This window comes from Bombyx mori, chromosome 17, assembly GCF_030269925.1.
Source record: "Bombyx mori chromosome 17, ASM3026992v2".
NCBI classification, from domain to species: Eukaryota; Metazoa; Arthropoda; class Insecta; order Lepidoptera; family Bombycidae; genus Bombyx; species Bombyx mori.
This window is the reverse complement of record NC_085123.1, coordinates 7,826,043-7,837,782: the sequence shown is the minus strand read 5'-3', so window position 1 is coordinate 7,837,782 and position 11,740 is coordinate 7,826,043. Positions and strand designations below refer to the sequence as shown.

The 11,740-nt window shown below is 32.2% G+C and overlaps 1 protein-coding gene and 1 long non-coding RNA gene across 2 annotated transcripts; one reads left to right on the top strand and one right to left on the bottom strand.

The window, feature by feature from the left end:
• Positions 1-3,635: 3,635 nt before the first annotated feature.
• Positions 3,636-7,919, top strand: LOC101736664 (26S proteasome non-ATPase regulatory subunit 10). Its single transcript, XM_038017005.2, has 4 exons — positions 3,636-4,897; positions 5,504-5,749; positions 7,025-7,194; positions 7,751-7,919. Exons 1-4 carry the CDS (start codon positions 4,796-4,798, stop codon positions 7,899-7,901), a joined length of 669 nt encoding a protein of 222 aa, XP_037872933.1. The 5' UTR covers positions 3,636-4,795; the 3' UTR covers positions 7,902-7,919.
• A 425-nt stretch (positions 7,920-8,344) lies between these two features.
• On the bottom strand, positions 8,345-9,867 carry LOC134200446 (uncharacterized). The gene is made up of 2 exons (XR_009975383.1): positions 9,695-9,867; positions 8,345-8,541 (listed from the first exon to the last, which is right to left on the bottom strand). It is a non-coding gene; the product is annotated as an uncharacterized LOC134200446 (long non-coding RNA).
• Between the last annotated feature and the right edge of the window lie 1,873 nt (positions 9,868-11,740).

Below are 11,740 nucleotides of genomic sequence, written 5' to 3'. Positions count from 1 at the left end.
CGTTCGCTTAACGTCAGGCAAATGATATACATGCTTGCGTGCGACGCTATTCAATACAATAAAAAAAGTTCAAGAAATACCACGTGATGGCTCTTATAATATGAAAAATACATTGCAAAATTATAGTTTTCACGATTGTTTTTTCAAATTTAGTATATGACATAGATTAAGTACAATTTACAAGATAAATGGTATTAAATATTATAATGAGAAAAAATATCTCACATTTTAAAAATATATGCTCACACTAGTAAAAATTTATCAATGAATCTGACATATGGAAGGATATTCCACAAACTGGAGAGGATTCTCGCTTAAAACCACTTATATTAAAAGTGTTCACCATGATTACACGGAAACTTTCACGATTTTCGAAAAAAAAAACAAGCCACAAGCTGTATCAGTGCCATTTTAACTTCGCACTACAAACGTAAATAGACGCCATTTTTCTTTTAATCCATTCATAGCTCTTTTTCGGTGATGCCAACAATTAATCTGGCTTCCCACCAAATTCAACATGAAAACCATCAGAAATCTACGTACCTACCATTAAATTTTCCATTAAACAGAGTTCTTATTAATATAGAACAATTTTTTTTTTTGGTAATGAGCTTTATTAATGTATGATGTTCTATTAAAAATCAATATATATCATATAATCAGTACTTCTTATATAATTTATTTTAATAAATTGTCATCATCAGAAACTAAATTCACCATAACTTTGTACGTTTATGTTGAACCAATTTAATTTTTGACGTTGATGGAAATTCTAAATTGTCGCAATATTTTCTAGTTAAGTTTAAGTCACATCGTTTAAATAATATGTATTTAGATATATTATTGTCATAAAATGTTTAAAATCCTGTAAAGTGGATTGATTTTAACCTTTTCAATAATTTTCAACAACGCCCAAGCTACTAAAAAATCCACTAACCACTAAAAGCCATTTTTGATAACTAAGACGGGGGTCCAAATTCCGAGATTTTATGGAAAATCCTCTAAGCTAGCAACACTGCTTTTTGTTTGTAAAATGTGCGAGAGGGACACCACCACTTAATAATCATTCTCTTTTCAGACCGTTTTTCCTTACATCTTTTGCTATTTAAAAATAAACTTTAAGCCATAGAGATAAAGTATATTTTTAGTTTTTATGTCAAACGAAGTAAGCACTCCAGTTAGAATAGTAACTCTATGGTAGTTTAAAACATTTATGACAAGTAGCGTCTCCATCTTTAGAATGACCTCGTCAATTTTACACATCGTTTTAAAATTAATGTATTTTCAATTTTGAAGACTTCTAATGAGTTATCTCTAATTTATTCTGTTTTATTCTTTTTAACAATTGATTTAATGTATGATTCGTCTCTTTTTTATAAAATTACCATAATGATCCCGTTTCAAATTAAAAAGGGTGGAATATTTTAGAGCATATCGTGCAAATTGTTAAATCTATGATTTTATTCGTTTGAATTATGAATGTTAGAGTTATGGAAGTTCTCCGGGAGACCTCTCAAATGGTAAAAAAGTGTCCAGCTGTCAGCACTAAATTATAACTCAAAAACCCACCAAATTAGCGCTAGCTAACGAAATATGACAGTCAAGTCATACCCGATTCGGCGTACCGAATGATAAACAGTCGACGTCACCCTAAAGACGTCATTGTCGATCGTCCTGATCCATTAACAGTGCTTTTAGGTACCTCAAGCACCGGTCACCGTCCTCGCCGAACCCATCGCTTGCGACGAAGGGATCGACGAGTAAATTAACCCATAGACACAGCCCACTGATATTCTCGCCGGATCTTCTCAGTGGGTCGTGTTTCCGATCCGGTGGTATATTCTGCGAAGCACTGCTCTTGCTAGGGCCAGTGTTAGCAGCACTTCCGGTTTGAACCCCGTGAGCTCACCTACTAGCTCGGTGAATCTAGAATAACCCCTCGAGGTTAGGTAGGAAAAAAAGACATCAAGCTTCGTGAGAATGGATAAAATTTAAAGAATTATAAGAACTGACGTTGGGTTGTTATATTACAAAGCGAGGTAAAAAAGTTTATATATTAATTAGGCTTGGTAGAAAGTTTCAATCTCCTTGGTTTTTCTAATATTGATACCACCAAATACATGTTTTAAAATGGCCGATCGCTCTTCGGCCTGCCCACTGCCTCTATTACTAGCTGGGCAGCGTTTGATAAATTAAAAATGTATTCTCGTCCAAAACCTCTCAGTGCCTTAACTTAAGACAAAGGGGTACAACCAACGTGTGTTACCAATTACCAGTGAAGATTTACGGTTCCGAGAATTGGTGCTTCACAAAATATATTTTTAGGAAACTGTGTCGCGCAAGGACCTATATAGAGGGCTATGCTCGGTATTTCTCCAAAAGACCGAATCAGAAATGAGGAGATCCGTAGAAGAACCAAAGAAGCTTATATAACCCGTAGGATTAGATTTTGTAGATGTACTCTAAAAAAGCCCAACATTTTTCTTAATTTTTTATTACATAGATGGATGAACGAGCTCACGGCTCACCCGGTGTTAAGTGGTTACCGGAGCCCATGGACATCAACAACGTAATGGACACCTGGAGATTAAGTTCTAAGTCTCAATTCACAATAAACTGTTATACCATTCGTCAGACCGAAATGTATTATTGTTTCACGGCCAAAATCGGCAGGATGCTGTACCTGTGTGGGCTCACAAGACGCCCTACCACTAGACTAATTCATTTCATCTCTTTCAACACTGTAAAATACGGTGTCCTTTTATTGCACCTCACTAAATTCAATCAAGTAAAAATTTCATTTTTGGCCATTCCATTTCACTTTTCATACCCAGATGCTTCGACAGTTTAAAGTCTAACGAACAGTTAGAACCTAACACCAACACCAATTTTGTCCCTAATAACCACAATTTCTGGGTAAATAGGGATAGCACCTATTTTTGCTTTATTTGCTTAAACTGGAATGCTACTTGCATAGCTTTAAATTGGATAACAAAGATACCCTTAAGACTCAATCATTTTGATCCTGATATAGCATTTTAAACATCAACAACTACCTTGAAATTGTTCATCAAGTTGGAATTTGTCCCTAATCACCCCGTTATACCGATACTTAATATCGTATCTATGTACCTACGTAGTAAAGTAATTAGAGAAGATCTTATTATATATTAATCTATAGAGAATTCTAATAGAGACTTTTTGGCGGGAACGCGAGGAGTGAAGTTGTGTGATTTGTTTTATTTTGTCTATTTAGTGTTTCTTCGGGTTTAAATGTGTAATAATGGTGGTTTATTAACTGTTTAATATCTGTGAAAGTGCACAGATGTGGAAAAATGAAACAAAGCCGCTGGACGTAACTTCTCGGGATCCTCCAAAAAGTCCACTGAAAAAATCTTAGTAAATGACCATCATTTTACTGAGATTATATTTCATCCCATATTATCTCAATTCATTTCATTAAATTTCATCCCAGTTGATTAGTGTCTCAAATTAATCATTTTCATTTCATTTCACTCCATAATATCATTTTTCATAAAAATATGAATATAAATTAAAATAAGATATGACTTAAAGGTCTCAGTTACCAGGTCATAAAATCCCTTTAAAAAAAAAAGTAATTATTAGACCGGACTTTTTGGCGGGAAAGAGAGGAGTGAAGTTGTGTAATTTGTTTTATTTGTCTATTTAGTTTTCTTTAGATTGAAATGTGTAATAACTTTGGTTTATTAGCTGTTTAGTATTTGTGAAAGTGCACAGATGTGGGAAAATGGAAAAAAAGCCGCTGGACGTAACTTTTCGGGATCCTCCAAAAAGTCTACTGAGAAAGTCTCACTCAATGACCACAATTTTATTATTTTTCGATTATATTTCATTCCATATCATCTCATTTTATTTCATTTTATTTCATTTCATGCCATGTTCCATAATATTAATCAACCTCATTTCATTTCACGGCATATTAAATTATCATTTGCAGAGTTAATGACTACATTAGTTAAATTACTTTCTCAACCTAATTTATCTATACCGTCCCACGCCACTAATTTAACTCATACTTAAACTGATATTAATAATGTTTGACAGTTTCCTTCGTCTTTTATTGTTCATAAACTGTAAATAGGTAATTAAAACGGCGAAACAAACCTTATTACTTGACATTGGCAAATGCACAAACTGTATGAGACAATAAAAAAAACTATTATACTAATCTGTGATAGGGATGTCCGAAATGCGAACATATCGATCGATATATCGAAATATCGATATATATCGTAACGGTATTTTTTGAAAATATCAATATCGATATTGAGATAATCATTAAAAAATATCGATATATCGGTATGATTTGACAGAGAATATTCGTGTTAATCAATAGACATCATTTTTAATGACATTTTATGAAACTTTATGAAATTTGATAGAATTTCAATAGTATAATTTCATATAATTTTGTGAAATTTCAGAAGTTTCGTGAAATTTCACGAAGTTTCATCAAATTCCATGAAATTTCAGAAAAAAAAATTCCCGGGAACATGTTTGTTGGTCTGAAAAAAATATCGATTTTCATACCTTTTCGATACTTGGAATTTTATATCGATACATCGATGTATCGAAGTATAAAATATCGCTCATAAATATCGATATTGAAAAAATAATATCGATATTTTTTCAACAAGCCTAATCTGTGACTTGTGTCAGCCTGTCAGCACTTATCAATAATTTTACAATTTAATCAAGAGTTCATAACTTCGTTGGTAGATAGAAACCAAACTTTATTTTTTAAACACCGGCAATGTCAATTGGAAGCATCTATGAAAAAGCTTACAAAGGAGACTTTAATCAAGTCAAAGTAAAAATTGATGAGGATGTTTCTTTATTGAATATTTCTGATTCTGTAAGTTGTAATGTTTTTATGTATATAATGTTTTTTTTACCACTAATATAACATTCGATCTCCCACTTGGCTTATGTATACGAATACTCGTGCTAACTTAGTGAAAAAATTAAAATTAGTACCCAATTAGCTTGCATTAGCTTGCTTTTGTTCAAAAACTCGAAATCTGTGAAAATACCCCAAGAGCTATACTTTAATAGCTGAGTCATTATAAGTTACAAAACACGTTTCTACTAAAATGTAAAAATCCTGAATTTATAAGCAGTAGGTAGGTAACAAAATATTTAAATTACTTTCATACCAATTGTTAATTTCCATATAAAGTCAAAAACAAATCACTGCTCTGAATAGGTACTAGATTTTTTTGTTGGGATTGATTCAAGTCACTTTAAAATTAATTTATTCAAACATTAATATTCAATACTGAAGAAAATGTACCTACACTAGTTTAATATTGGTATTTTAAAAGTTGCACTACTACTCAAGATAGTAAAATTATAATAAACATTTGAAATTTTGCTTTAAAAAACTACGAAATTACGATTTAATTAAATTCAAAAATGTTTACATGGAAGTGAAAGCTATTAATTGTGTATTATTTTTCAGAACAATCGCTTATTGATTCACTGGGCAGCTTTGGGAGGAAATAAACATTTAGTAGATTTTTTATTGGAATCTGGATCTTGTCTTGACCCAGTAGATGATACAGACTCTACACCATTAATTCTAGCAGCTTCAGCTGGTCGTTTAGATGTAGTTAAATTGTTAATAAGTAAAGGATCTAATGTTAATCACAAAACCAACCGAGGACAAACATCCCTCCATTATGCTTGCTCGAAGGGACACAAAGAGGTAATAAATGATATGTCTATAGAGAACTTGTTCAGATGGACACAATCTGTTATAACTTTTCACTACAAGGTTCCACTATTTTTATTATTAACTAATTGACCCGGCAGACTTTGTAGTGCCTCAATCGATAAATAAAAGACCTAATTTTATATAAAATAAACTTAAAACAAACAAAAGGAATCCGTCTGACAAGGGACACATCAAAGGAAAAACAAAATTGTTATTTTTATTTAATTCCGAGTATTTTTATGTTTATCTACCTTTTAAACCTTCTCTGGACTTCCACAAATAATTCAAGACCAAAATTAGCCAAATCAGTCTAGCCGTTCTCGAGTTTTAGCGGGACTAACGAACAGCAATTCATATTTACATATATTATTAATAAAAACCATGCCACTATTTTTATTATTAATAAAAACCACTCCACTATTTTTATTAATACTATATTTTATTTATAAATATATATAGAGGGTGAAATGCTATTTGGTTCAAGTGACATTCAGCTCCAAATCCTCCACATTAGCATCCAAATTTTAAACTTTAAACATGCAAAAATGTCAATTTAACCAAATATCCTTTCACCCCTCGATATAATAAATAAGTATACTTTGGCTTACCAGTCTTAACAGCTTTATATTGTTGAAATGGATATTGTTGAAAATTACAATAACAATAATAACCATTACTACAAAACTATTACAAATAATTGTTGGGAAAAATATAAAAGTTCATGTATATAAATAAATATAATTCCAGAAGTTATTAAAAAAATTCTAAGACTTAACATTGCAGAACTTTGGCTCTTCTTTACATATATGATTACCAGTTTTTGATTTTGTTCTTTTTCAAATTCACACTAACATTTTTTGGCCAATCAGACAGTTGTATTGTGCACGACCAGATCAAAGAAAAGAAATTTGATAAAATTTCTCAGTGATTTATTTTACACAAAATAATCTAGTAATACTGTTAGTATTACTAGATTGAAAGACTAAACTAAAAATATCTTGACATATTGAAAATTCTAACTGAATTTTCAAACTATACTTGACAAAGATGAAAGCAAGCATCAAACAAGTTTTATCATTACTAAATATAAATAATATTTGTCACTTTGTCAAATGAATTCAGTCTTCATACAGACCTCTTGGTTAGTAATTTACCCATTATAGAATAAATGAAATTTTCAATTCCACTATGAAGTAATATATACATTTAATTTAATAGATTGGGCATCGAGAACAAGAAAACGCTGACATAAGCTATTTTCCACAGGTGGTCAACTTGCTCTTGGATGCTGATGCACATATAAATAGTGCAGACATACTTGGTGCAACACCACTTCACAGAGCTGCTGCCCAGGGAAGGAACAATATTCTTGAAGTTCTGTTATCTTCACCTAATATCAAACTCGACCTACAAGATTCAACTGGGTCAACACCATTGTTAGTGAAATCTATACCAAATAATAAACTACTATTTAACCACTGATAGTCGAACACATCATTTACGATGATGAGTTGGATTAGTGAACTAACTCATAGACATAACCCAGTGAGTTTCCTCCTGTATCTTCTCAGTTAAAACCCGTGAGCTCATTTATCAGTCGCAGTATAGCTGAAATAGCCCCTTAGACTACCAGCGAATAGGTATGAAAAAAGAACCACAAATACCTTCAATAGGTATGAAAAAAGAACCACAATAATTATGCCTTTCATTTGAAGAAATGTAATGATTTGGAGAAGTTTAATAATATGCTCATAAAGAGGTTTGGCTCATAAATATTATTAGTTAGTCTCGTTAGGCTCATAAATATTATTAGTTTATAGTTTATTTTTTTTAATTTGTTTTATGGCAAATAAGTGTTTGTTCTAGAATTGAATGAATGTATTTTAAAGTTATGTTAAAATATGGATACAATATAAATGAAATATAATATACCTAATTATACACTAAAAACAACTGACTCATTTGTAAAAATCATTTTGTTTATTGTGACAGGCATCTTGCATGTGAAGAAGACAGAGAAGCCGCAGCCACTATGCTAGTCGAAAGTGGGGCTGATCTGAATATAGAAAATAAGGAAAAGAAGACTCCACTAGATTTGTGTTCTGTCAAACTTAAGACGAATCTATCTAAAATAAAAAAATAAAGTGTGTGTCAATAAAAATAGTAAGTTTAATTTACATAGTTTGATATTTACCTAGCAAAAAACGAGTGATTCAAAATATATTTATTATTTTGTTTTTGTAGACAGATGAGCTATGGCTTAAAAGTTGTTTAGAGGGACATGCTATCATGCTCAGAAAATGATATTATGAAAGGAATTTTACTCTAAAGTTATATGCATAATGCATGTAATGCTTTCGAAGGTGCCGCTAATCAGGACACTGACCATAGATAATACACATTAATTAGTTAGACAGGCGACTCGAGCACTCAACAAAAAGTTTACGGGCGTTGGCCACTAGATGGCTTCGTTTCGATTAGTTTCTCATTGCTCCTGTTTAGTAACATATTACATAGCCTATATTTAATTTTTGATGAAGGGTTTTGTAAATTTTCAGAAACCACAAATTGATAAAATTTAATCAATTTGTCTATGACATATAATTGTATGATTTATTAATAATATTTTCTTTGTTTAGTTATACAATAATTGAGGACCTTACCTTTAACAACATATAAGTTTAGGGGCATCAGTTACAAGATGTAGCTAGTTTTCATATAAAAAAACATTTGTCCTAAAGTAGGTATAGTAACCGGCAAACTTCGTGAGCAAATGACCTTGACTGCGCAGAACCGAATTTTAGATCACTTTGGTGGTGAGGGTGAGGCGCGACGGCAGGGGAAATCGTATCGAGCGCTTTATTGGTAGATCAGTCGAACCTTGCGTCCCGCACCGCGCCCTCATTCCGCTTGCTCCCAAAAGTACGCTTGCGTACAGTGGAAAGTCTATCGTTATTAATCGTTAAGTTATTTGTTATAATTACTTGTGGACTTTGTTGCCATTGCTATTTGTTGAGTGTTTGTTGATTTTTTATAAAACATACACTATGCCGCGACAAACTGGTGTACTATTCAAAAGAAAGGGTAGAAAAATTGTGTACGACGTATATTGCTTCATTATAAAACAGGGGAATAATGATATGGAAAAATTAAAACTAGACTTCGGAAGTAACAAAACCATCAGTGAGTACTGTTAGGTGCATTCTTATTAAGGAAGCTAAAAGCTCTGGCTTGCTCGCCGTGTTTCGAACTCCGGGTAAGAAAATATCAAGGAAGAAGAAAGTTACCGGAATGGATAGTTTCGTTCAATCTGTAATAAAAAGATGTAATCATAATAACTACATAACAAGCAGCGAAACTCCGTACCGTAGAAAGGCTTCGAAAAATTTAAAGAAGATATAAATTCTAATGGCTCGGAATGAAGCTTACGACGTATTATGAAAGAGCTAGGCTTCAGATGGAAAAAAAGAACAGAAAATAATCTGAAGCTGGTAATTGAAAAAAGTAACATTCGATTACTACGAATCGAATATCTTCAAAAAATAATTAATTATACCTACACAAAAAAGATGACCGAATCGACAGAGTTGTAAACTACACCGATGAGCCCTATGTCGACTAATCACGATGATAGCGACTCGGGTGATGAAAACAGTGATGATGATGATGGTCAAGATTATGATAACGAAAAAAAAATTACAAATACCAGCTTCGCTTCAACTGAACCAAGACCTGGCAACAGCCCTAATTTTGACTTAATAGAAGGAATATCTATTTTACCCCAAGATTAAATTATTACAATTATTAACCTACATGTTTTGTTGATGTTCTAATAAATATATAAATAAATACATATGTTGATTTTAATAATTTAATAGCATTATGACGCAGAGTAAGTAATGTTTGTGCACGTGAGTGTACCATGCGCGAACTTACCCCCACTACGTCAACAAATGCTCAAGAAGTTTGCCGGCTATTATACCGCAGTTTCAGGCTTTCAGGGCCCTGGCCCTGACTCTGATACCGATCATAGATTATACACTTAAATACCGATGACAGACTGTTTACCATAGATATTATGGCTACTTTGCACTAGTTTTTGCCGTACGCCGCTGGTAGTGATGAGCATTCGGTACCGAGGGATGCGCCGCCTTAAAGAAATCGTTAAATTAAAGAAAACTTTCAGATTGGAAAAGGTGAAAAAGGACGATTTTCTGAATCTTTTAATTTTAGAGCCATTTTGTTTTCTTTTGAATATATTTGTTGTTTCTTATAAACAATTTTTGAAGTGAAACTTCCTTATCGGCGTTGGAAAAAAATTTACCGTCACATTTTTCGGTTACGCGTCACATTTTTCCGTTACGCGCCATCTGTTTTGTATTCATGTCTATGATAATAAAATCCTTTTGTTTAAACTTTATCTAATTTAACTTTTTTGTATTCATGTCTATGATAATAAAATCCTTTTGTTTAAACTTTATCTAATTTAACTTTATTTAACCAATTTCTAGAAAGTTGCATGTAGATCATTTTTCGAAAAATAAGGCCATAAATAAGTTTCACTTCTTACGTGTGTACACTAGTACACGCACACATTTTTTTTATTTTATTGAAACTCATTCACGTTAATACTAGCAAGGGAAGAAAAAATTGCGCGCGTGCAGGTTGATGTACGTGAAGGAAGTGAAACTTCTTTTGCAGTTCTAGTATTGTGGTTTTCTTCCTTTTTATGGGAGTTGATAGATATAGAAAGTCCTTAACAAAAAAAAGAAAACATATACATAGACAGCAGTGACAATACGTGTCTTCAAAAGTGAAAAAAAAAGGCTGTCGGTTCGTGAAGTAAAACAAAATAACACAACTGTGATTTCGATAAAAAATTCCTAAACATCCACGTAATTAATTCTAATTTATAATAGTGTGTTAGTATATTATTTCGTAACTGCCTGTGCTCTGCGATTTAAAGATTGGACTGCTACTAAGATCTTTAAATTATGTCACATTTTTCATCCTTAAATCAAATTTCTCTTGTAATAGGGAATGCTGTGCATAAGAGAAACGACCTAGCTCGCTTTGTCTTTTCCCTCTCTCCACGGTGGAGTGGTATGTGAGACGCCTTGGTCTATTTTCTGACTCTCGCTCTTCCTAAATTGTATCTTTTCTCTCTAACCGTAACGAATCTGTCGCGAGTTAAATTTTACTCTCAACCCGTCTAAAGAAGTTTCACTTCAATAAAATAGAGAATAACCGTTAAAATTATCTTTAATTCAAAAGAACTAACAGATACTTTAACTTTATGCAAGGTTCTTTCTTAAATGTCACACAGTATGGAAGTTTACCCCTAATCAGCACTGAAAAATATTTTGAAATAATAAGTGTTAATTTCTGCGGAAACGCGACGTTCAAAGTTGTGTAATTTTATTTTAATTTTGTTCCTTTACTGTTACCAACTTCAGGTTTAAATGTATAAAAGGGGGATTTTACTCTTTAGCACCAGTGAAAGTGCCCAAGTGTGGGAAAAAGAAACATAGCCGCTGGACGTAGTTTTTCGGATTCTTCCAAAAAGTCCACTGAATTTTATTCCAATTGATTACAGTCTCAACTTAATCTCATTTCGTCCATTTCATAAAATTTTCACTCCATTTTTTCATAAAACAGTTTAAATAAAATAATAGGCTGTATGGTGTGATTTGCCTTTCGTGTTGGAAAATTAATTAAGAAACTACTACTGTCAGTTAGTCATGGGCAAAATTACTCACTATTATTAGTAGAAAAAAGAGATATATATCTTTTGGACACAAAGATATATATCATTCTTTTATATCTTTAACGCTTTATCATAAAGTGAATAAATAATGAAAATTACAGACAAGATAAGTTATTATAGTGATATTAACTCTGTAAAATGCAAATAGCGGTCTAATTTCCCTTCGTACTTGAAAGGCTTAGGAATGTCAACTTAGTTGAAAATGTTGAAATAGC